Source organism: Bufo bufo, chromosome 3 (genome assembly GCF_905171765.1).
Source record: "Bufo bufo chromosome 3, aBufBuf1.1, whole genome shotgun sequence".
NCBI lineage: Eukaryota > Metazoa > Chordata > Amphibia > Anura > Bufonidae > Bufo > Bufo bufo.
In genome coordinates, this window is record NC_053391.1 from 130,348,972 (window position 1) to 130,374,981 (window position 26,010).

The following is a 26,010-nucleotide window of genomic DNA, read 5'->3' on the forward strand; positions in this document are numbered from 1 at the left end:
AATGCCAGGGCAGTATAACTACCCCACAAGTGACCCCATTTTGGAAAGAAGACACCCCAAGGTATTTCGTGATGGGCATAGTGAGTTCATGGAAGTTTTTATTTTTTGTCACAAGTTAGTGGAATATGAGACTTTGTAAGAAAAAAATAAAATAAAAAATCATCATCATTTTCCGCTAACTTGTGACAAAAAATAAAAAGTTCTACTTTCCGAAATGGGGTTATTTGTGGGGTGTTTGTACTGTCTGGGCATTGTAGAACCTCAGGAAACATGACAGGTGCTCAGAAAGTCAGAGCTGCTTCAAAAAGCGGAAATTCACATTTTTGTACCATAGTTTGTAAACGCTATAACTTTTACCCAAACCATTTTTTTTTTTACCCAAATTTTTTTTTTTATCATGGAAAAGTAGAACAATAAATTTTGAGAAAAATTTATATATGGATGTCGTTTTTTGGGCAAAATTTTACAACTGAAAAAATCGTTAAATTTCGATTAATAACAAAAAAAGTAAAAATGTCAGCAGCAATGAAATACCACCAAATGAAAGCTCTATTAGTAAGAAGAAAAGGAGGTAAAATTCATTTGGGTGGTAAGTTGCATGACCGAGCAATAAACGGTGAAAGTAGTGTAGTGCAGAAGTGTAAAAAGTGGCCTGGTCATTAAGGGTGTTTAAACTAGGGGAGCTGAGGTGGTTAAGTACCCCAGGGTATCCAGACTTTTTGCCAGGCTTATGTGGATGAGCAGAGCTACTCTGGTGGCCGGGACCGCCAGGTAGAAGTAGAGAGACATCGCCGCATCCAAGTAACCAGAACCCAGGAGCAGATGAGAAGAGCAGCAACCGTAACTGCTGCCATACCATTTGGACACTGTTCTAAATGTTGTAAATGCTGCAAAGAAATGAATGCTTGTAACACATTTTGCATTGTCGCATACTCGTGGGTATCCCAGTGGCCTTGGACTGGATTATAATTCCAGAGACTGAAATGATTCACACAAGATAGTATCCCCAGTGGGTGCAAAGTCTTATTTTGCAGTCTGAACCACAGAACTTTAGGGCCAATTTGACAGGAAGTTAAAGCGGTTTTCACACAAAGATTAATTCAGTTGTTTTTGGCAGTAGTGTATTTAAATGAGCCTAAAGTCACAAAATTTGATTATTTTTTTTTAATTCTCGCCAGTTAATCCCCTGCCACTCGTTTGCACCAAGTTTTGTTTCTGTGTCTGCAGCCGTGATGTGCCCTATACCCCATAGCGCACCATACATGACACATCATCGATGCAGCCTAGTAAACAAAGGCCGGCCCGTGGGGTGGACCAGTACTGTAGCGCTACCACAGGGTGTGATTAACTGGAGAGTATAGCCCTTTTTTTTTTATAGCACATTTCGTGGCTTTAGGCTACGGTCAGTCACCGATACCAGAAGAATGGGTTGTGCCGCAAGAAGAAAAACCCCTGAGAAGTCACACAAGATGGAATGGCAAAGGTATGCAGCTCGGCGGTTCATGATAATGTGACAGGTCCTCTTCCTAAGGCCGAGTTCACACGAACGTGTGTGATCCGTGGCCGTATTGCAGCCCGCAAATTGCGGGCCGCAATACACGGCCACAGTTCAGTGTGCATTCCCGCATCACGGATGCGGACCCATTCACTTCAATGGGTCCGAAAATCCGGAATAGCGGAACGGCCGCACGGAACGGGACCCCTCGGAAGCACTACGGAGTGCTTCCGTGGGATTGCGTCCCGTACTTCCGTTCCGCAAAAAGATAGAACATGTCCTATCTTTTTGCGGAACGCGGACCCATTAAAGTGAATAAGTCCGCGATCCGATGCGGCTGACCTAGGGCCGGCGATCGTGCATTGCGGCCCGCAGCACGGGCACGGGTCACACACGTTCGTGTGAACTCAGCCTTATACTCTGATGCTTCCCTTGCCTTGCGCTGCATCGTGCAGCACTCAGTCTGTTTGTGGTGAGCTGGTGACATACCAGGCCTCACATAAGTATGCAGAGAGCCCAGTGACATCACCAGCACAAATGGAGTGTATAGCGCTGTTCTGGGCGGTTTTAGAGGCAGGTACTAGTGATACTCGCCTCTAAGACTGCACTATACACCGCCCATTTGTGCGGGTGACGTCACTACACTCCCTGCTAGGCAGAAGTCTCCACCTAGCATACTCATGAGAAGCCTGGTATGTCACCAGCTCACAACAAACAGACCTTGGGGTGCACAAGGCAAGGGGAGCATCTGAGCAAGGAAATGCTCCACTCCTACACAGTGAGGGGAGCTTTTATTGGAGTTCAGCCCTGAACCCAGACAACCCCTTTAATGCCAAAATAATCAAATAGTTACAACTGTATCTGGGAAATTTCTGACTTTTGAATGTCTTTACATTTCCAAAAGCCATGCCAGTACAATTCAGTAAAATTGTGATTTCATCTTCTTGTCCTGTTGCTTATGACATATGTTTTGCCAAAGTCCCGAGCAGAAGTGGCAGCCAAAACATTAGAGAAGACCGGAGGGGTTTTAATTCATCCAAATCAGGACCCAGCCGTCATTGCAGGTCAAGGAACCATCGGACTTGAAATATTAGAACAGGTTATAACTTTATACTATCTCATTAGTTTGTTTCACGATTAAGGTCTTATTTTGTAATCTAAATTGTGTTAACTTACAGGTGCCAGGATTGGAGGCCTTGGTCGTACCCGTGGGAGGGGGTGGCATGGTGGCTGGAATAGCTGTTGCTGTTAAGGTGAGAAAATGAAATAAAGGACACCTGGAAAACTTAATACAATTGACACAGTATAAACCTCTAGTGGTGCTTCTTCAATGGTCACACAATCAAGGTGGTGAGTCTCTTATTTTGGGTATATGTTACATGAATACTGGGTGCCATCCTCCCTTGTTGCGATACAGGCTACTGCTCTGGCATGGTAACTGTCATTCAGATGCTGGATATCCTCCTGTGGTAGGTCATCCAAACTCTTTCAACTTGGACCTGTAGTTCAGCCAAGATGGTTGTGGGCTACTGTGCATGGGAGATCCATCACCACATCAAGTTGCAAACATTCTCGATGGAGATGAGATCTGGTGATGGTGCTCCTGGATAGCCCAACGAGCACATGGTATAGGACCGGCAGTGTGTGGGGACGAGGCAGTTATCTTGTTGGAAACCCATGTCTCCTTACAGAGTTAAAAAAGGCAGTAGAACACATTCCACAATGGCCTGGACACACTGAAGGCTGATCAAGGTTTCCTCCACAAATACCAGAAGGGAACGGCCACAGTAGCTAATAGCGCCCCAGACCATAATACCTGGTATGGTTCCTGTGTGTCGCTAGAACAGGGATCAGCAACCTCTGGCACTCCAGAACGTTCTGGAACTACAACTCCCAGAATCCTCCTTTCACTTCTGTGAGAATTACAAAAAAAAGCCAAATAGGTGTGCATGCTGGGAATTGTAGTTTCACAGTAGCTGAAGGTTGCTGATCCCTGCTCTAGACTAATGCACCATTTACTTTAATGGGTTGACATGCTATGCGGTGCAGTCCAGATAGCACAGAGACCGAAAAGACTGTTCTAAAGCAGGCTTTACTTAAAGCGGGTTGTATAGGGTTTTGAAAAACATAACTGCTTTCTTAAAAAAATAAAACAGTGCCTCACTGGTCCACAGGATGTTTCTGGTATTAAAGCTCCGGCCTATGTACTTCAATGGAGTTACATACCCGATACAACAAGAAAGCAGCCATGTTTTTCTAATTCTGTACAACCCCTTTAAATTTTCATAAGGCAGTATTCATGCTGGTAAATTTCTTGCGACTAAAAATCTGTTTCATTCATCTGAATACATTTTTTTTTTTTACAGTAAGCACATGGCTTTCTGCAAGCTTGTGCAGAAATTTCCACTACAAATGTGCAGTGTGATTATACCCTAACCATATCTTACAGTATTCCATATGACCTATAGAAGCTTCTAACAAAGGTGGCCAACAATGAACAGTTTGTAGCCACTTCAGCTGCAGAGTCAGACTGAATGTCATATACCTGGTAGTAGCTTTAAGGGGTATTCCCATCTTGAACATTGGGGCACGTATCACTAGGATATGCCTCCAATGTCTGCTAGGTGCGATTCCCCACCTATGATTGAGGGTGCATGTGCGGCCGCCCTCCATTCATTCCTATGGGAGTGCCAAAAACAGCAGAGCGGCGTGCTTGGCTATTTTCAGAAGTCCCATAGAAATGAATGGGAAGCGCACTGCATTCACTTCTATGGGGCTTTTCGGCAGTCCTTAGAAATTAATGGAGGGCACATGCGTGGTGCACCCTCCTTCACTTTGTGGGTTCCATTCTAACGATAGAAGTAAGACCCAAACGTATCAGACATTGGGGGCCATATCCTAGCGCTATGCCCTCAATGTCCAAGATGGGACAACCCCCTTTAATTTTCCAATTGTCTTTAACAGGCAATAAAACCAGATGTAAAAATTTATGCAGCAGAACCTCTTAATGCAGACGACTGCTACCGTTCAAAGAAGAGCGGCGTTTTGACTCCCAATCTACAGCCTCCAATCACCATAGCTGATGGTGTGAAATCAAGCATTGGACCAAACACCTGGCCAATTATACGTGACCTGGTGGATGATGTGTTCACCGTCACAGAGGATGAAATTAAGGTACCAATTACACTATAGCTGCCGCTAAATTCATTAGAGGTTTGTAATCTGAATTTAAAGACTTTGGGGGGGTCATTTATCAAACTGGTGTAAAGTAGAACTGTCTTAGTTGCTCCTAGCAACCAATCAGATTCCACCTTTCATTTTCCAAAGGAGCTGTGATAAATGAAAGGCGGAATCTGATTGGTTGCTATAGGCAACTAAGCCAGTTCTACTTTACACCAGTTTGAGAAGTATCTCCCTTTGTATATTGTGCCTCGAGTTCATATTAGCTATGCTTCTCTCACACTCCCGTGTTTGGTCCATTTCCAGAGCATATCCTAGCAAAGATCTGTTAAAACCACATTTGATATATTTATCAATTCCAGTCCTTAAGTTCCAAGGACTTGCTTCTTTTTTTTCTGACACAACCAGACATAGCTCTGTAGACTGTAGTGTCCGGGCCTGGCTACTGCAGCTCAGTTCATTCACATGATCGTAAGGGCTCCATGCCCGTATTGCGGATCCATTGTCTTGAATGGGTCTGCGATCCGCAACATACAGCCAAAAATAAGACATGTCCTATCTTTTGCGGAGTGGAAGCATGGATTGCGTGCCATTCGCTTCTATGAGAGTTGGGAAAATAGCAGAGCGCACTTATTTGGCTATTTTTGTAAGTCCCATAGAAGTGAATGGAGAGCACAGTGCACACGCCTTCCCTTTGGGTCCCCATTTCTAGAGAGTTGTCAGGACCAGCTCTTATATAACATTGGTGGCTTATCCTAGCGATATGCTACCAAGGTCTCCGATGACACCCCTTTTAAAAAAAACTTTAAAAAAAGTCTGCCCTTTTTCTTGTGCAGAGACTCAATCCTATTGACCAATAGGAGGGCAGATCTGTTAAATGGAGTGTGCAAGGGGCAGTAAATGCGCTAAATTGTTCATACAAGTATGCTTTCCCAATGTCCTAGCAAAAATGGGGGCAGTTTGTTATCTTTGACAGTGCAAATTCAAGTGTGTACCCTAAAGGTACAGCCACAAACAGAACTGCAGCCCAAAACACAACAAGCCATAGTGCAGTGATGGCTAACCTCCGGCACTCCAGCTGTGGTGAAACTACGACTCCCAGCATGCTCCATTCTTTTCTATGGATTTCTGAGAACAGCCAAGTGAGTGTACGTCTTGGGAATTGTAGTTTTACCATAGGAGTGCCGGAGGTTAGCCATCACAGCTATAGTGTAAGGAAAACCAGTAAAGTCAATGGATGTTAATCAAACACCACAAAGTTTCTCTTTAATTTCCAGCACTAAGTACCAGATGTTGACATTAGTATTTTTTTTTTCTTTCATTACTCAGAGTGCTACACGGTTGGTGTGGGAAAGGATGAAACTTCTGATTGAGCCTACAGCAGGTCTGGGTCTGGCCGTCATTCTCTCTAGTCAATTCCAGGAGATAGGAAGAGATGTACAGAACATTGGTGTGGTGCTGTGCGGAGGCAACATGGACCTCGGCACCCTCCACTGAACAGCTGGAAGCCGCACACACCAGGGAACATTTGTCGTAGAGAATGACAATACATTTCGGTTCCTTCATTTTTATATAATTCACACATCTACAATGTCGGAATACAAAATAAATAAATCCCTTTAAGGCACCAACAGGTAAAGAAGCAACAATTCTGAGGAATAGACTGCCCAAAGATTTATTCCATCTCTACTTCTGCCAGATCTATCTGAACCTCGCTCTTCACCCAGGTCACAGGGGGAGGCACGTATGGGTCATAGATCCATTTAGGATACACGCGTTTGTATAGGTTCATTAATACAGTGTCCTGGGACTTCAGCTGTCCATCAAAATGGCACTTCATGTGTCCATGAGTTCCTGGAAAGTGAAAGACAGGAGGAGGTTATGCAATATGGAAAAGAGCAACTAGAGTTTTTGTAGACATTTTGGTGGCTGTTAGACACTATTAGGTTTCTTAGGCCTCATGCACACGACCGTTGTGTGTTTTGCGGTCTGCAAATCGCAGATGACGTGCGTTCCGCAATGGCACGGACAGCTATTAATATAACTGCCTATTCTTGTCCGGAATACAGAACGGAGAAACGGATGCGAACAGCACACGGAGTGCTGTCCGCAGCTATTGCAGCCCCATTAAAGTGAATAGGTCCACATCCGAGCCACCAAAACTGCGTCTCGGATGCGGACCAAAACGAAGGCCGTTTGCATGAGGCCTTATCCATATACAACAGTATTGGCTGGGCGAGATCCACAGCTGACGCCAACAGGCACAAGACAATTCATGCTTTATACCAGAGATGCCCAACCTGCGGCCCTCCAGCTGCTGCAAAACTACAACTCCCAGAAAGCCCTGATAGCTGTAGGCTGTCCAGGCATGATGGAACTTGTAGTTTTGCTAAAGCTGGAGGGCAGCAGGTTAGGCATTCCTGCTTTATACAGAAGGAATAAACTGGATATCTAAGCAAGCCTATTACATAATACATAGTAATGTATAGCTATCGGTATACTAAAGAGATCACTCCCAACTATCTACGCTTTAGATTTATTCTCGTGGTTTTGGCAGCCATCCCTGCCCCTTCCATGTTGTCAGAATATACAATTCCTTCCTTCCAGCGACAAGTACAGTATTTTGTCACACAATGGAGCTCCTTTCCTTGGTGATCTGGAAGTGTATGTTCACACACTTGTGGCAGAAATTTCTTTGATTGCCCCATTCACATGAGATCTGTAGAAACAACTAGCATTCAGGGATCTCTGCAACAAAAATCAGCCATATGTGAATACACGCCTATAGGCCAGTTTCACAAACCAGGCGTCTGCATCAGTATGAAATAGAACCTGTACAGAGACGTATGACGAAGCTTTGCACCTACAAAGTACTAGTGCACACTGCTATGTGACAGTGAGCTAAACAGACACAATTACAACGAAAATGGCAAAAGATTTTTGTAAATTGTGCTGTTCTAGGCCATTCAAGCACTGGGTACCATGGGCAACAAATTTTACAATCTGCAAATAGGAAACCGTTCTGTGCATGAAATACATACCTAGGGGTTCCTTGATGTGTCCTCTACGACCCCACTTTGTACGCAGCTCCACTGGTTTAAACCACAACACATCCTCTGTAAAGAGAAAGCAACATTAGGAAACATCTGGGCACCTACAGCGGGTCAACAAGGCTTCTGTGAAAAATACCTTAACCCATGAGAAGCTAAACAGGAGACTAGTTTTGATAAACCCTTTACCAATTTTAGATAATAACAATACTGGCACTTTTTTGTGCCTGTTAGGCTACTTTCACACTAGCGTTCGGGGCTCCGCTTGTGAGCTCCGTTTGAAGTGTCTCACAAGCGGCCCCGAACGCATCCGTACTGCCCTAATGCATTCTGAGTGGATGCGGATCCGCTCAGAATGCATCAGTCTGGCAGCGTTCAGCCTCCGTTCCGCTCAGCAAGCGGACACCTGAACGCTGCTTGCAGCGTTCGGGTGTCCGCCTGGCCGTGCAGAGGCAAACGGATCCGTCCAGACTTACAATGCAAGTCAATGGGGACGGATCCGTTTGAAGTTGACACAGTATGGTTCAATTTTCAAACTGATCCGTCCCCCATTGACTTTCAATGTAAAGTCTGGACGGATCCGTCTGAACTACTTTCACACTTAGAATTTTTTTTAAACTATAATGCAGACGGATCCGTTCTGAACGGATGCAAACGTCTGCATTATAGGAGCGGATCCGTCTGTGCAGACACAAGACGGACCCGCTCTGAACGGTAGTGTGAAAGTAGCCTAACAAAAATTCAACTTCTAGAGCGCCATAGGCTTCTATGCAGCTCTAACTCTGATCAACAGTGGGAGCAAAAAGGCCTCCATATTCCGACCACCTGAAAATAGCTTTAAGCTCGTTACTAAAAGGGAGGAAAGGTTGTGTTCACAGCCTGTTACATACCTCGGTTAAAGAACATGTAGCGCACCACTGCAGTTTTTTTCATTATCTTAAATGGGTGACCACTCAACACCACCCTCTTGATAACAATCCTGTCCGGGTCCACACTCAGGAGAGAGCCAGTGGCAATCAGATCATGCATTCCTACAATAAAATAAAAAGAATAATAATATTTGCTGTGCTGGTAGACAATACTGTAGGCTTTTGTGGGTTACATCAGTTACAAATCCAACCGCACTACCAAAGGGTTGTTCCAGGAGTACAATACAGGTGACCTTTCCTCAGTATAGGGCACCGGTATCTGATGAGGTGAGGGTCCAACTGCTTGAAGGAGCCGTGACACCCAGTGAGCACAGCAGCCTCTTCCTTAAGCCTCATGCACACGTCCGTGAAACACGGACCGTGTGATACCGGCCTGGATTTCTTCTGAGTGCAGGAGCGCACGGCGTCATTGGTTGCTATGAGGCCGTGCGCTTCCTGCTGCCGCAGTACAGTAATACACTGGTATGATCTATAGCAGTGCATTAGCGTATTGCGGCGGCAGCAGCAGCAGGAAGCGCACGGCCTCATAGCAACCAATGACGCCATGTGCTCCTGCACTCAGAAGAAATCCAGGCCGGTATCACACGGACGTGTGCATGAGGCTTTAACCATTGACATCACATTCATAGGTCATATGGCTTTGTGCTGCTTGGTCCCGTTCAAATACCAAGCATAGCCACAATACGATCTAAGGCGCTGTGCTTGGTATGCTGTAAGGAGGCTGCACTGCCCCCAGGGCCTCTTCAAACAATTGATTTAGTAGGGGTGCTGGAAGGATATAGTTCATCAATATTGTACTCCAAGAAAACTTTTTTAAATATGCAGTTTCCTCATGGGTTCTAATATACCTAAAATTAACAGTTGAGAGCACATACAGTCAGGTCTATAAATATTGGGACATTGACACAATTCTAAATTTTTTGGCTCTATACACCACCACAATGGATTTGAAATGAACAAGATGTGCTTTACCTGCAGACTGTCAGCTTTAATTTGAGGGTATGTACATTCAAATCAGGTGAACGGTGTAGGAATTACAACACTTGGCATATGTGCCTCCCACTTGTTAAGGGACCAAAAGTAATGGGACAGAATAATAATCATAAACCAAACTTTCACTTTTTAATACTTGGTTGCAAATTCTTTTGCAGTCAATTACAGCCTGAAGTCTGGAACGCATAGATATCACCAGACGCTGGGTTTCATCCCTGGTGATGCTCTGCCAGGCCTCTACTGCAACTGTCTTCAGTTCCTGCTTGTTCTTGGGGCATTTTACCTTCAGTTTTGTCTTCAGCAAATGAAATGCATGCTCAATCGGATTCAAGTCAGGTGATTGACTTGGCCATTGCATAACATTCCACTTCTTTCCCTTAAAAAACTCTTTGGTTGCTTTTGCAGTATGCTTTGGGTCATTGTCCATCTGCACTGTGAAGTGCCGTCCAATGAGTTCTGAAGCATTTGGCTGAATATGAGCAGATAATATTGCCTGAAACACTTCAGAATTCATCCTGCTGCTTTTCTCAGCAGTCACATCATCAATAAATACAAAAGAACCAGTTCCATTGGCAGCCATACATGCCCACGCCATGACACTACCACCACCATGCTTCACTGATGAGGTGGTATGCTTAGGATCATGAGCAGTTCCTTTCCTTCTCCATACTCTTCTCATCACTCTGGTACAAGTTGACCTTGGTGTCATCTGTCCATTGGATGTTGTTCCAGAACTGAAGGCTTTTATAGATGTCATTTGTCAAACTCTAATCTGGTCTTCCTGTTTTTGAGGCTCACCAATGGTTTACATCTTGTGGTGAACCCTCCGTATTCACTCTGGTGAAGTCTTCTCTTGATTGTTGACTTTGACACACATACACCTACCTCCTGGAGAGTGTTCTTAATCTGGCCAATTGTTGTGAAGGGTGTTTTCTTCACCAGGGAAAGAATTCTTCGGTCATCCACCACAGTTGTTTTCCTTGGTCTCCCGGCGTTGCTGAACTCATTGGTGCGTTCCTTCTTTTTAAGGATGTTCCAAACAGTTGTTTTGGCCACGCCTAATGTTTTTGCTATCTCTCTGATGGGTATGTTGTGTTTTTTCAGCCTAATGATGGCTTGCTTCACTGATAGTGACAGCTCTTTGGATCTCATCTTGAGAGTAGACAGCAACAGATTTCAAATGAAAATAGCACACTTGAAATGAACTCTGGACCTGACTGTCTGAAAGGCCCCATTCACACGGAGTCCATTTTGCTGACCACAAACCCTGGATCCGCAAAACACGGACACAGGCCGTGTGCACCCCACATCGTGGTTCGGATCGATTGACTTCAATAAGTCTATAATCCGCATGTCGCGGCCAAAAGGATATGTCCTATCTTTTGGAGCACAGATCCAGAAGCCTTTTTGCGTGCTTCAGGGTCCATGAAGCCACGGTGAATAAGATCGAATACGTCCTATCTCTGGCCACATTGTGCAGATCGCAGACCCAGTGAAGTCAACAGGTCTACAGCACAATGCGGGGTGCACACGCCCAGTACCCATGTTTTGCGGTCCACAGCATGGTCATGTGGATGGGGTCTTAAGGTTCTCATTCTTCCAGGTCATGGTATATCAATAGTAATAAGTCATCCGAAAGGCTTTCCTGTTTAGAAATTCCAATTGTGAAAGAGTCTCAGGTGACTAGCAAGACATCTTCAAGAGAACATCCAACAAGTCCCGTTGTTCTGACCTATGACTACTGATATAATTAAGAGCACAGATCTTATTGTGAAGCTCCATTCAACATCCTTATATCATGGAAACCTGTTAAAGGAGTGCAAGCCATTACCAGAGGGAGCGATGGCATCTAAGAACAAAGAATCACTGTACTGAAAAATAACCTTACCATTGCTGCGCTGCTTGAACATTAATACTGAGGCTGTTGGGAATGTAATGGGGGCATAAGTGGTGACCACCACAGCTGCATCAGAACACAGGAACCGCTCAGATTTGTGTTTATCCGCTGGAGGAGAAAAACCAAAGACTGGTCACCAACAGCAATTCAGAGAAGCCACTGATGTTATACAAGTATATCCCATTAAGGTCGTATACTAGAGAATGCAATTGTCTACTATGGTTTTGGCCACATAGAACATATATGAACATGAGACCAACACAGATGCCTTCAGCTGCCAAGTGCACATTAAACAGGTCAGCCAGTTTTTTTTTATAGGTACAAATCTGCTGACGGATGCCCTTAAAATCCACACTGCATGTCAATGTACGAGTGGATTTTCCCGCAGGAAATGTCCTCAGCGGGTGGATGAAATTTGTGAATATCTCATCCACTTTGCTGCTACTGTAAACACTGGGGATTTACAAGATGAGTGGCCATACCCTACAGCATAATCAGCAGATACCCAGAAAAGTGATCCCAGATGTAAGAGTCTAGACCTTAATTGGAGGGGCTCCTTACCGGACGTGTGCTGGGAGTACAGCGGTGCTGCTCGGAAACGTCGAAAGCCACAATGAAATATGATTTCTTCTTTAGCCTGCACTGGCTCAGTGTTGCCGGCATGTCTCCTCACCAACATGTTCACAACAGACATCTACAGGTATAAGAAAAACAACTAAATAACCCTTTTTTTTTTTCTTAAGTTCATTTTAATTATTAAGATGACAAATCCACTGCTCACCTTATGTTCATGAGGAAGAAGTGAATAGAGAACAAGTGGCGCCCCCTGTCTGTAGTGTTCCAACACAGAGACTGGTACTCCAGTGATGTGTACTGTGACATACCAGCCAACCTACAAAGCCAAAACAAAAAAAAAAAAAGTTAAATTTCTGTGCCCACAAGATGGATATACAGAATATATAATGGGGTCAAAATACTATGTAAAAAAAATAAAAATCTAATTGTTCTTGTATAATGCCATCAATGAACATTAAAAGGGGTTATCCAGGAAATCATATTGATGGCTATCCACAGAATAGGTCATCAATATCACACCGGCAGGGGTCAGAGTCCTGGCACCCCCATCGATCAGCCGTTTCGGGAAGTTGCGGCACTTACTGGAGCTCTGGTGAGCGCAGCGCTTTTGCGGGCACTTACCAAGCACAGTGCCGTATATTATATAGCTGTTGTGCTTGGTATTGCTGCTCAGCTCCATTGACTTGAATAGGGCTGAGCTGCAACTAGGCCACGTGACTGATATACGGTGACGTCACATGGCCTAGGAAGACGACGTGGCACTCTGAGTGCATGGCCTCTTCTAAAAGCTATCCATATGAATTCCCAGATAACTCCTTTAAAAGGGGTTACCCAAATAGGCCATCAATAATAGATCAATGGGGATCCGACTATCTGCACCCCTGACAATCAGCTGTTTGAAAGGGCAGTGGTGCTCTGGCGAGTGCCCTGTATCCTTTATTGTTATCAAGGCACAGCTCTGTATTTTTTATGTAGGCGGCAGTGCCTGGTATTACTTGGATGGGAAGGGGTTGTAGAGAACAATAGTGCCAAGCACAGCAGCTACTAAAAGTAAAGAACAACAGTCGTTAGCAAATAAAGGGGGCTCAGCGCTCTAGTCCCTTACTGTCGATTGGCAGGAACAGCAAGAGTCAGAGCCCCAACTGATCTAATACATCCTATTCGAAGGACTGTCTGTGAATAGCAATGTCTTGTATAACCCCTTTTAAGAAAGGTCCACCGACCAGAAGAATGGTTATCCTCTAACCCATCAATTACCATGGCGCCTTCATTCTCCTCCTCCTCCAATTCTCTGAAAATACGTTTTCTGGTTCTGAAAAAGTCATGAAACTGGAAGATGCGAGCATAATCTCTGGGAAGATTCTCTTTAGGATCCCATGGTGATGTGCGAAAGCTTTTCAATCCACGAAACTTTTGAAACCTGAAGATCAGAGATAACCAAGAGATGAGAAAGCAAGCAGTATTCGAACAAACTGGCAAGTGGAGGGATCTACAACACCTTCATACCGGATTCTAGCCAGCTGATCTCGTGGGGTGTCCACCTCATCTGGGAACAACGCATCCTCTCGTTGCAATTTATATTTCTCCAACATTTGTTCTTCCTCTGCCTCGTCCAGGTTTTCATCGTATTTGTCATCCCGAGTGCTGTCTGGAATAGTAACTGTCTCACTCTCTTCCTCTGGCTCTTCAGCACTACCTTCCTCGTCCTGACAATATAACAAAGTAATGAGATTGAAATATAACAAATGGGTTAAATAGTATCATGGTTCTGGCAAAACAATTATCCATAATTGTGTCCCTACATCAGGCTCAAGAAGACACAATATGGTTGAGCCATGTGGTCAATAACGTCGATTATCCAGGCCATACATCTGCATTGGCTAGTCTTCTAAGTGGTCATCATTACACATGTTAATTTGTGTGTAGATGCAAGAGATAAGTGGCTGCCAGAAACTTTCAGCACTACGTACCTCAGATTTAAAACCATAATTGCCCAAAAAAAAAAATCAAACAATATAAAGTCTTCATGTCCTCTGGCCGACTCTCACCAAGCACTGCAACTGGCAGTAACATCTCATGGCAGGTGCCTGTCATTTAATCTCAATCCTACTCACTTCAATAGAGTTAAGATGCAGCACTAGATACCAACCAGGCACAGGAGTGTATAAAAATTTTTAAATAGTTTTCCAAGATTTATTTTACTGATGACCTGCAGGAAGAGCAACCCCAAAGTGATGTGCACATATACTATTTTGCTTTAATGGAGTTGTCCAATTTCAAGAGGAAACTGGACAACCCTCGAGATCCATCTGCAATAAAGGATTCTTAGGCCCCTTGCAGACGAGCGTGTCCGGATGAGTCCCGATGCATTGCGGCAAACCCGCGCAAGTAGGTACGCAATTGCAGTCAGTTTTGACTGCGATTGCGTTCTGTTGTTCAGTTTGTATTGCGCGGGGGCACTGCGTTTTGCACGCGCGTGATAAAAAACTGAATGTGGTACCCAGACCCGAACTTCTTCACAGAAGTTCAAGTTTGGGTTCAAGGTTGTGTAGATTGTATTATTTTCCCTTATAACATGGTTATACGGGAAAATAATAGCATTCTGAATACAGGGCTGGAGGGGTTAAAAAAATAAAAAATAATTTAACTCACCTTAATCCACTTGTCCTCGCAGCCGGCATCTCTTCTGTCTTCTTTTGTGAGGAATAGGACCTTTGATGACGTCACTACGCTCATCACATGGTCCGTCACATGATCTTTTACCATGGTGATGGATCATGTGACGGACCATGTGATGAGCGTAGCGACGTCATCAAAGGTCCTATTCCTCACAAAAGAATAAGACAGAAGAGATGCCGGCTGCGCGAACAAGTGGATTAAGGGGAGTTAAATTATTTTTATTTTTTTAACCCCTCCAGCCCTGTTGTACTATGCATTCTGTATTCAGAATGCTATTATTTTCCCTTATAACATGGTTATATAAAAATAATAATAATCGGGTCCCTATCCCGATAGTCACCTAGCAACCATGCGTGAAAATCTCACCACATCCGCACTTGCTTGCGATTTTCACGCAACCCCATTCATTTCTATGGGGCCTGCGTTACGTGAAAAACGCACAAAGAGGAGCATGCTGTCTTCAGTTTACATAACAGTGGAGACTTGCTAACACTGACCGAGTTATGTAAACAGAAGACAGAGGAGCGTTGCTAAGGCTCAAAATGGGCCACTTTACAGCTTTTTTTTACTAATAGAAATGTACGATTTCAGTAATTAAAATATATTACAAAAATGGTTAGTATCACTGCCCCTATACATTACAAAAATAAAAAGAATCACATTTACACGTTAAGTACTTACCTGAGAGATCCTGCTCCGGTTCTTCTGGCTAGGCTCTAATTGCACCAGTGACGCCAAGTCAACACGTGACCGCTGCAACCAATCAGTGGCCCTGTCGGGTGCACCTCTGAGGCCAATGATTAGCTGCTGTGGTCACAAGTTGTCGACATGACATCACCCCTGAAGCCGGGTAAACAGGGCCCATCCGGGAAATCTGGAGCGGTGGTGCATGATCTGTCAGGCAAGTACCTACCAGAGCTTTGTTGCAGGTGGATCCCGAGGGTCGCCTTAAGAACTGTTATTTTTAGCAATACTTCAGTTGACATTTTTATGCGCCTGAATACACCCAAGGACTGGCTACAACATCCTACTTGTACGATAAATGAATTATTAATATCAGTTCTTCTAAATATCTCGCTGCACAATGACAGCTTTATATGAAATATATGTAAGTTATACCTATGTAGTTGTGAATACTGTTAGGAACAGTTTGTAAAAAGACACTTTAGGACCACGTTAAAAACAATTAATGACCTCTGAAACGGCTTCATCCATAGCATCTTCCTGATCCTCATCCATGTCATCATCTTCACTATCTCCTTCGCCATCACTTTCCTCCTCATCCAAGATCCATGCGGCCTGGTACGTGGATGTACCTTTGGGAACCTTTCTTTGTACCTTCACTTTTAAGGAATCTATTTGAAAAGTTAGAAACAAAACCCATAAATGATTTTATGAAATGACAAAGTGTTTACAATAAAAAAAAGTGGAGATTCTGCCACAATGCAGGCATGTCTTACAGTAACTGTTTTGGGGACGGTATTTGATGGATTTGTCATGGCTGGTATTCTATTATCCAAATTACACTCACTATTATAAGAGCTGTTTCAGGTAATATAAGGCCAAAGCTAGAGGAGATTCCAGATATGGCGATTCATTGGAAGGAACATTGACATAGCCCTCAGGACGAGATGCTAGGAAAGATTTACCCTCCGCTTCCTTGAGCTCTTCCTCAGTAGGCCAGGTCTGTTCGCCTTCCATAGGATCAGGAACTACCTCAGACTGCAGAGATTCTTGTACAGATGGATCAGCCTTCATCAGAACCTTCACATCCTCCTCCATCTCTGCACAATTACCAGGTTCTTCCTGTTAAAGAGCAAACAGTGGATAGTAAATATATAGAATAAAAAATAATAATACATCGTGAAGTAGAAGCAAGCCAGTTTTTCTCATCCTAAGTGAAAAAATTCCTTTCAGACCCAGACAATAAATAATATAAATCTCAGATTATTGTAATATTATCACTCTCAAAAAACCTATCCCACCCATTTGAATTCTTTAAAAAATCCACTTTTACAACCTCCTCTAGAAGAGAGTTCCATAGTCTCAGTCACTGGCTCCTAAAGAATATGGTGGCTCTTAACTTCCCAACTACTGTTATTTTCTAGCCTCAGATTTTGCACATTGGTGGCTGGATACAAATTTCAGCAGTGCCACCATGTCATATTGTACTCTGCTTGGATCCCATGAGGGGCTGCCCAACTTTCTGTATAAATCAAGTATCCAAAGGATGCTTCCTTGTTCTCTATGAGAGCAGCTGCATTGTACGGGAAAAAGACCATGCTCGATTGGAGAGCAAAGTGCTTCATCCCCTAAAGCCTCAATAATAAATAATAATCCCCACTTTCCATCCCTGAGTTGGAAGGAGCAGTGTATTGGGAATTCTGTGAAGTCAAATACCTTGAACAAATAATTTCCAATCCAGCAGGTTTTCCATCTTTTAGAGAATTGCAGGGTAGTCATCACAACCCGTATTGGGCTTGTTTAGATTCGCCAAGAAATTGGTCCTCTCCATTGTCCAGCTCACGTGTAGAGACTGATTTGGTTAAACCCCTGTCTGTATGTCCTCCTCCAGTCTAACTCCACCGAGCCGTTTGTTAAAGCCCTTTTAAAAGGGAGGGTAGATATACCGGCGCTCACCATGGATTATTGGGTGGATGTGGTGCACCCCTTTCTCCTTACTGTTGATACTGCTCGAGACAGGTTGATTCAATATAAATTCCTACACAAATTTTTCCACGACCTTCTACGACTTGTACTTTCAGAGTCAGAGCAGGGTATGTTTTTACACACTGACCCTTTTGGTCATCAGTTGGATTATTTCTGAACTCTCACTTTGAGTTTCCCATGGTTCACTCTCCACAGGTGTGTCTCCTAGGAGTACTGGACACCATACTCCTGGGAACTTATGATAGACTATTCTTTTGATTTCTTCTGTTCTGTGCCCGAAAAAGGAATATGTCCTGGAAATCCATGGACCTTCCCTCTGTAGCGAAATGGCTCAAACTAGTTTAAAGGGAACCCATCACCTGTATTATGCTACACTCACAGAGGACAACATAGTCTAGTGATGGAGCCTCCGATTTCAGAGGTCTGTCACTTCTGGGCTAGTGGTCAGTACTAGAGTACTGGACGTTTGACGTCACCAGTGAATCACCTGTATACCTGCTATATAAGATGGTATTGGACACTTGTAAGTAACCTTTGTTGATGAAGGCTGCTAACGCCGAAACGCGTCATAAGACACATTTCCTATGCTGGTCGGCATTGCAGACAAGAATAGTAATTTCTATTGATGGGAGTAAAAATCTAATGCAGAATGCACACAAAGTGTCCATATTTTGCAGATCTATGGTTTGTGGACTGAAATACGGACCCGCTCATGTGAACGAGGCCTAATACTAATATACAGCAAACACAGAGTATTAAGAGAACTTTAGCAATCAGTTTGTCAACGTTTAAAATGTGCCGTTTAGTTCGTTTTATAGCACATGGCGAGTCACCAATACTTACCGCCATTTCCACATCCTCTCCTTTTCTGGTCTTGTGGGCTCGGGGGTTCAGTGGATACGGGTCAGGAGGGGCATCAATCTGAGACATCTGAAAGTCACCATGGCCAACAATATGAATCAATCTGTTAACGTTGAGTCCCTGGCCCCGGATGTAGCCAGACACTTTCAATGTGCCCACCAGGCCACTCTCATCGGACGGCTGAAAATCTGCTCTGTGCGCCAGCATATAACAACGTCTGTCTCTGAAGGTCAAGTGTCTCTGCTTCTGGGTGGATATCTGTCTCAAGAGCAAAGAGGCTTCTTGTGCTGTGTCCAGATGGAACAGCTTGGCATCGGGGAATCTCTTCTCGGCCACCTTACTCAGCTGTTTCTTCGTGTCATTTCTCTTCTTTATTGGGATCTCACTCATACCCTGCACCGCAAGCACTAGAACAAGAAGAAAAAGGTCCTCAATAGGCCATCCCTGCATCAAATTAAACATAGGCAATATACCTTCTACACACATCAGCCTTATATTTAGAAGAACTAAATACTTAAAGGGGTATTCCCATCTGGGACACTGATGGCATATTGCAAGGATACACCATCAATATCACATAGGTGCAGATCCCACCTCTGGGACCTGCTCCTATCTCCAGAAAGAGGCCCTGAAGTGAAAGGAGAGCAGCCGCGCATGTGTGACTACCCTCCGTTCACTGTTATGGGACTTCAGAATATAGCCAAGCACAGTCCTATGGTGGTGAATGGAGGTGGTTGTGCCTGTGCATCTTGCCCTCCACTATGGCACTCACTTGGCTATTTTCGGAAGTCCCATAGCAGTGGTGGAGAGCGTGCTGCACGTGCGAAGTGCACTCTTCTTTACTTCTGAGGTCCTGTTCTGGAGAAAGGAGCAGGTCTCAGAGGGGAGACCTGAACCTATCCGATATTGGCGGCATATCCTAGATGGGTATACATGTTAGAAAATGAAAACATTTCAATACTTAAAAACTCGGCCCCCTGAGCTGAGCTCTCCAGGTCCATGGCTCTATAAACCAGGCTGCGTTTCACTTTTATAACCAACCCAATGTCCACAGAGAACTGCTTTTGGTTCCTAAGAGCATAAAAAAATTACTTTATATTTGAACTGGTTTTGATCAATCCCCCCAGTACATCCATTCTCCTCTTCATGTGTGTACAGTATAAATATGCAATGTGTGTGCAACTAAACAGTACAGTCCATATAAAAAAGAGCAACACCTAAAAATAAAATATCTTTAAAAAAAAAAAAAAAGCCTATGTATTACTGATGTAACACCCAGAGTCCCATCAGAGTACTGGGGAGAACTCTATATTCAGTATTTTGGTTACAGTTTATCTTCAGATAAGTACTTTCCAGTAACATCTCTTACCTAAACTAGGCAGGCCCTGAGCAAACAGGCACGAGAGGCAGTAGTCTCCATAACTGTCCCATCCCTCCTGAGGGTCCAGGACAAACAGCAGGGTATCCGCCACTTTGGCCAGATCCAGCACAGAATGCAGGTCACCTGTAAACCACGGAGAGAAAGTGAAGGGGACAGCACACGTGGTTGTGGCACATTTACACCACAGCAGAATCGCCTTCAACAATGATCCACTGAGGGGTTTCTTCTTACCAGTGTTAGCTTGAACGAAACGCCATCGCTGCTTCATCTTAGGACACACGAGAGCAAACTTGCCGCTCTTGGCGTCGTCTTCATGAAGTATATACCCCTCATTGCTCTGTACCAGATTCAAGAGGCTGCCCATAACCACACTTGCATGGAGGGGAACCACAACCACAAGGTGTGGGGGGCCATCTTTGCTACCCAAGTTGCGCTTCTCTGTGAGCACCTGTACAGAGTATAAATCATATGGCTAATATGAAGTCAGGCGATTGAGCAGTAGAATATTGCCCTTGTGTACGTGCATTGTACTATAGTGTGTGAATGTGGCCTAATGTGGTTACGTGGCCCTGCTTGCTAGAGACCTGAGAAGTAATGCCGACTCAGGATAGGTCATCAGTATCTGATCGGTAGGGGTCCGACACCCAGGACCCCCACTGATCAGCTGTTCCTGTGGGCACCACGGCCTTCTCCAACTTACCAAGCACAGCGCCGTACATCAGCTGCTGTGCTTGGTATCGCGTTCAGCCCCTTTGACTTCTATAGGGCTGAGCGTGATATGAAGCACAGCTGCTATACAATGTGAGATGCTGTGCTTGCTAAGTACGGAGAAGGCCGCAGCGCTCACAGGAGCGCCGGTGCCTTCCCAAACAGCTGATCGGCGGGCTCCCAGATGCTGATAGGTCATCGGTATGAAAATCTCGGAAAACCCCTTTTAAGCATCATGCCAAGGCATGGAAGCAGACAAAAATCCCTATACAGCTTTGTATGTGACTCCACTGTACAATGCTCCACTGGGTGCTCTCCCCCCATCTGACGGAAGCATACATAGGTACAGTTGGGACCCCATACGCTACTATGGTTGGCCTATTACAGTTCCACGCCAAAAGTAACAGTAATACCGCCATGTACGATAGACAGTAAATCTGATATACTCACAGCATCTTTCCTCTGTCTGCGGATCTGGTTGGCTTTATGTCTCCTGTCCAGTTTACTTAAGTTTTTTTTTAGTTTTTTGCTGAGAACTTTCACAGGTACGCGTCCTAATTAAAATTAAAGAATAGTAATTGAGCTCATATCGCAATCCTGAAGAAAGCAAATTCTGGCACATGGCACACAATGTCATGGAATAATACTGTGCCTGCACAGGCCGTGTCTGTATGGGAACATACATAGGTGCATGACAATAAAGAAACACTGACAAAAATGCAATACAATAAACCATGTATTTGGGTATTGTGAGGACAATGGATGGTCAGACCTTACATTTTTACATGTTAGCGGTTCTGTTGAATTAAAAAAGCTGCAGAATGGAATCTTCATTCATTCCATCAATTATTCTCAAACCCACTGATTAGGGATGAGCGAATAGACCGGATGACAGATCCGAAGTCGATTTGCATAAAACTTCATTTCAATACTGTGCAGAGCGAGGGCTCCATACAGTATTAGAATGTATTGGCTCCAATGAGCTGAAGTTATTACTTCGCGAAGTCTCGCAAGACTTCTCGTAATAACGTCATAAATTGATTCCTACTGTAAAAAAGTTGCCAAACTCTGGTTCGGTTCCAAGGTACCACTTAGAACCGAACCCGAGTTCGGGAACTGTTTTTTTACAGTAGAAATCAATTTATGATTACGAGAAGTCTCTTGAGACTTTGTGAAGTAATAACTTCAGCTCATCGGAGCCAATACATTCTCATACTGTATGGAGCCGTATGGAGCCCTCGCTCTGCACAGTATTGAAATGAAGTTTTATGCAAATCGACTTCGGATGTTTCATCTGAAGACGATTCGCTCATCCCTACCACTTATATTTATTTCACAACCTTCTCCTATTTGCCTGCCTCTCCATGTAATTCTGGATGCGAGGCCTGTGTGTCCAGGATGCTGCTGTCTTCACTAACTCATGTATGAGCTTCAGTTTCTGACGACTTCTATATCTCATGAGCTAACAGTCATTGACGCAGAGGACTGTGTGAATTCCCCCTCTCTCTGCAGATTCTGCTGTGTTCAGTCCTCTCTGTGAACAGATACGTGTGATTCTTCATCCCCTCCAACTTCACACCGCAGTGCGTATCTTCTCTTGCATATCTGTACCGATACAGTATATTCTGGTTTCGCCCAATTCCACGCTATGATCAGCTGTGTATAACCTCCTTATCCTCCTGCCTGAGTCTCTTAGGTCCGAGCCTAAATGCAAGATCCAGGAACTTTCTACATGGTCTTTGTTTAAAAAAAATAATAAAAAAACTTCCATTTTGCTGCCATAGAGTTTGTGTAACTCCTTCACACGTCCTGCTAGGGCTGCAACGAGTACTCGATTCAATAGAGTAATTCGGCACAAAAAAATTCTCGATGCAAGATTCGTTTGTGTCACGTGACCACGGAGCGGGAGTGAAGCGCTTGCTATTATTCCCGCGCCGTGGTCTCCCTCTGGCCCGCAATGCGCTTGGAATACCCACCTTTCCAGCAGGGGGCCTCCGGACACTCCACAGCACGTCCATGGTCCCGCGCTGCACTGACCTCCTGACGTACGTACACTGTCACCTGACACACTATGTCACATCAGTCCCAGAGCAGCGCGGAACGATGAAGTGTCGGTGGCGCCCCTGCTGGAAGCGTAAGTTGGTGACACTGAGGGGGTAGGGGCGCGACTAAGGCCAGCAACCAATGACGCTGTGCACTCAGTGTGTCAGGAGGAGGGCAGGCTGGGCTTTCACAGACCGTGCATCTGTGGTTTAACTGGTGTGGACCAGCCTTAGGGGAGCGCCGGTAACACCGGGGTAGGAACGGAGCGCCGGTGGCACCGGGGTGGGATGGGGGCGGAGCGCCGGTGGCACCGTGGGGGGGGGTTCATAGGGAGGATTATGAAGGGTGTTGGGGACCGATGGCCAGGGTTCAGAAGAATTTTTATAAAAGGAAAACAGTCTATTAATTCATTTTTTCTTATTAGAGTACTCGATTAATCATAAATCGGTAGAATACTAAATTGCTAAAATAATAGTTTGCTGCAACCCTACGTCCTACTGCACCTAACAGATCCACCAGCAAAATGGCTGTGCTCTCTCTGCCCTTCCCTGCTTTTTGTAATAGGATGCAAGCGCCACTGTAACGGCATCCAGATTACCAAGCACAGTTGCTATACAATGTACAACGCTGTGCTTGGTAACGATACTTTCACATATGCGCTTTGAATTCCAGTTTGAGATACGGCAGATCTCAAAACTGGAGCAAAGCACTTCCGTTTTTTCCCAATGTATTGTCAACTGGGACAAAACAGATCAGGAACCATTCTGTTCCAGTTTATTCCCTTTTGTGACTGGACAAGCTGCAGTCTTGTGTCCCGTCTATGAAATGGAACAAATCAGATCCCGCACTAAAAACAATGCAAGTCAATGGTGCTGCGTCGTTATTGTTTTTTGGATCCGTCACCCATTGACCTACATTGTTTTAAGTGACGGATGTTTTTTTTATTTTTTTCTCTCCGTTTTGATTTAATACAACCACATCCAAACAGAACAGATGCGTCCTGATGTATTGAATCGAACAGAGGCGTTCTGCCACAGGTTTGAGATCCTCTGCTGTATCTCAAAACCGGAATACAAAGCAGAGATGTGAAAGTAGCCGAAGCTGAGAGACCACGGCACTACTGCGAGTGCCTGTCCTGATCGGCAGGGGTCCCGGGAGTCAGACCCCCACCGATCAGATAATAATGATCTATCCTGCACCATATTATCCAGTAAAGTTGCCGGGCTGACTGACTCCATTAGTCACTGGGAGGTCCCTCATGCACTGTTGGGGTCTATGATATGACAGATAACACACCGCCATTTGTGTTCCATAAAGGTGACTCTAGCAAGGAGCGGCAGGATAGCTCCAGCATCACAGTAGATAATATAGTATAAAACCCTGTCCTGTAGAGGCGCCTGATTCCCCCATCAGAAGGTGGCGCTGCACAATACACACTATCCTCAGAGATCAAGGAGAACTCATTCTGCACACCTCCACTGACTTCTATGCATTTGAGGGCAACTCCACCCCATCCATTTTTTTATATTTAAGGGGAGTTCACTCCCATGAACTGATCGTTTCTCCTTCAGTTATACAGCTGCTGTGCAGAACTCCCCGATGACGGGCTGTGCTGCGGCAGTGACCACGTGGAGCACACACGGAGGGGCCGTCCGGCAGGCACACTGCACACTCTTCTCTCACCTTTGTTCTCACGATCCTGGGCTCCGCGGCCTCGGTGCCGACCAGTCTTGTGCGGTTTATTCTGCTGCTTGAAAGTTCCTGGCCGGTGTACAGCCTGCTGGTCGCCCGCCGCCATGATTACCGCAGCTCCGCTCTCCGGTACATCCCACTACTGGAAGACCCGCCCAACTGAGGGCGGAAGGCGGACAGCCCTCGTGCGCGCATGCGCGAAACACCTACAGCTGATATTTGAGCGGTTACGTAAAAATATTTATTATGCTTCGAGTTCCATATTCTGCTAGCTTTAACTTTCCATTCTGTCAGTGGAGCTATGTGAGGGCATGGTTTTTTGTTTTTTTTTGCAGGTTGACATGTAGTTTTTATTGGTACCATATTGGGATACGTACCCAACAATTGACCAAAACCCAACAATTCTAATTTTGCAGTTTTTTCACCGGGTTCACCATAAATACCAAAAATAACATTACATTTTAACCTTTCATTTTCAGATGTGGCAGTATAAACTCTTTTTATTTTATTTTTTTAACCCCTTCCTAAGGCCTCACGCGACCGTGTTTTGTTTCCGTGTCCGTTCAGTTTTTGCAGATAGGATGCGGACCCATTCATTTCAATGGGTCCGCAAAAAAAATCGGTCAGCACACTGTGTGCTGTGCGCATCAGTATGTCCGTTCCGTCGCCCTGCAAAAAAAATAGTGCGTGTCCTATTTTTTTATAGTTTGCGGACAAGGATAGGCATTGACATCACCACAGGTCCTTTTCCCTGCGCAAACAAGTGGATTAAGGGGAGTTAAATATTTTTTTTATTTTTAACCCCTCCAGCCCTATTTTACTATGCATTCTGTATTAAGAATGCAATTATTTCCCCTTATAACCATGTTATAAGGGAAAATAATATATAACATCTAACCCAAACCCGAACTTCTTTGAAGAAGTTCGGGTACCAAACATGACGATTTTTCTCACGCGCGTGCAAAACGCATTAAAATGTTTTGCACTTGCACGGAAAAATCATGCATCTTATCTGACCCAAATCCATGACGCCCATGTGAAAGAGGCCTTAACCACATCTGTTTTTGATGTGGTCTGTCTGCAGTCTGCATTTTGTTGTGGACCTATTGACTTCAATGGGTCTGCATTTTGCCGAAAAGTATAGATCATGTTCCAATGATTTTGAAAAACATGTGGACCGCATCGATGGGTCTGCAAAAAAAAAAAATGCAGTCAGCATCGGACCGAACCTGTGGTTTGTGGACAGCAAAATAAATGGTTATGGGTGTGTGCATGAGGCCTTAATATGTTACCATAAATTTATTTTATCTTTTTAAACAGGTATAAGTGTGCTTAATTATGTCAGGGTGCCATCCATCTAAGGCTACTTTCACACTGGCGTTTTGGCTTTCCGTTTGTGAGATCCGTTCAGGGCTCTGACAAGCGGTCCATAACGGATCAGTTTTGCCCCAATACATTCTGAATGGAAAAGGATCCGCTCAGAATGCATCAGTTTGCCTCTAATCAGTCTCCATTCCGCTTTTGAGGCACAAACGCTGCTTGCTGCGTTGACTAAACTGAGCCAAACCGTTCCGTCCTGACACACAATGTAAGTCATTGGGGATGGATCCCTTTTCTATGACACAATCTGGGACAATAGAAAACGGATCTGTCCTCCATTGACTTTCATGTTATGTTAAAGATAATACAAACGGATGCAGACATTTGTATTATCTGAACGGATCAGTCTGTGCAGATCAATGACGGATCCGCACCGAACCAAAGTGTGAAACTAGCCTAACTGCAGTGACCACATTAGCCAATTGACAATAATTAGGGCCAGATAGGATTTGTTGTTTAGCCTTCCTCCAGGTCAC

At 44.5% G+C, this 26,010-nt stretch overlaps 2 protein-coding genes across 4 annotated transcripts in view; one reads left to right on the top strand and one right to left on the bottom strand.

Annotated features, from left to right (window-relative positions):
* SRR (serine racemase) overlaps window positions 1-6,306 on the top strand; it is a 36,279-nt gene extending 29,973 nt beyond the window's left edge. The window contains exons 5-8 of one of the 3 annotated variants that reach the window (XM_040423573.1): window positions 2,451-2,594; window positions 2,674-2,748; window positions 4,460-4,669; window positions 6,005-6,306. In XM_040423573.1, coding sequence (XP_040279507.1) covers window positions 2,451-2,594; window positions 2,674-2,748; window positions 4,460-4,669; window positions 6,005-6,172 — 597 coding nt within the window. In that variant the 3' untranslated portion in view covers window positions 6,173-6,306. The remainder of the gene's footprint in view (window positions 1-2,450; window positions 2,595-2,673; window positions 2,749-4,459; window positions 4,670-6,004) is intronic. The other 2 variants (XM_040423574.1, XM_040423577.1) reach the window with 2 other exon arrangements.
* Window positions 5,962-24,299, bottom strand: TSR1 (TSR1 ribosome maturation factor). Its single transcript, XM_040423571.1, has 15 exons — window positions 24,146-24,299; window positions 20,870-20,973; window positions 19,943-20,159; window positions 19,700-19,834; window positions 18,313-18,737; window positions 16,449-16,605; window positions 15,994-16,154; window positions 13,627-13,826; window positions 13,378-13,540; window positions 12,326-12,436; window positions 12,106-12,238; window positions 11,536-11,652; window positions 8,616-8,756; window positions 7,717-7,791; window positions 5,962-6,529 (listed from the first exon to the last, which is right to left on the bottom strand). Exons 1-15 carry the CDS (start codon window positions 24,258-24,260, stop codon window positions 6,351-6,353), a joined length of 2,433 nt encoding a protein of 810 aa, XP_040279505.1. The 5' UTR covers window positions 24,261-24,299; the 3' UTR covers window positions 5,962-6,350.
* Window positions 24,300-26,010: the final 1,711 nt, after the last annotated feature.

Coding starts and splice junctions, on each gene's coding strand:
- TSR1 (XM_040423571.1), bottom strand. CDS start 24,260: ATGGCGGCGGGCGACCAGCAGGCTGTACACCGGCCAGGAACTTTCAAG. Junction 18,738..19,699: donor TCAGGGCCTGCCTAGTTTAG/GTAAGAGATGTT, acceptor TTCTTGTTCTAG/TGCTTGCGGTGCAGGGTATG. Junction 7,792..8,615: donor CTACATGTTCTTTAACCGAG/GTATGTAACAGG, acceptor TTCTCTTTACAG/AGGATGTGTTGTGGTTTAAA.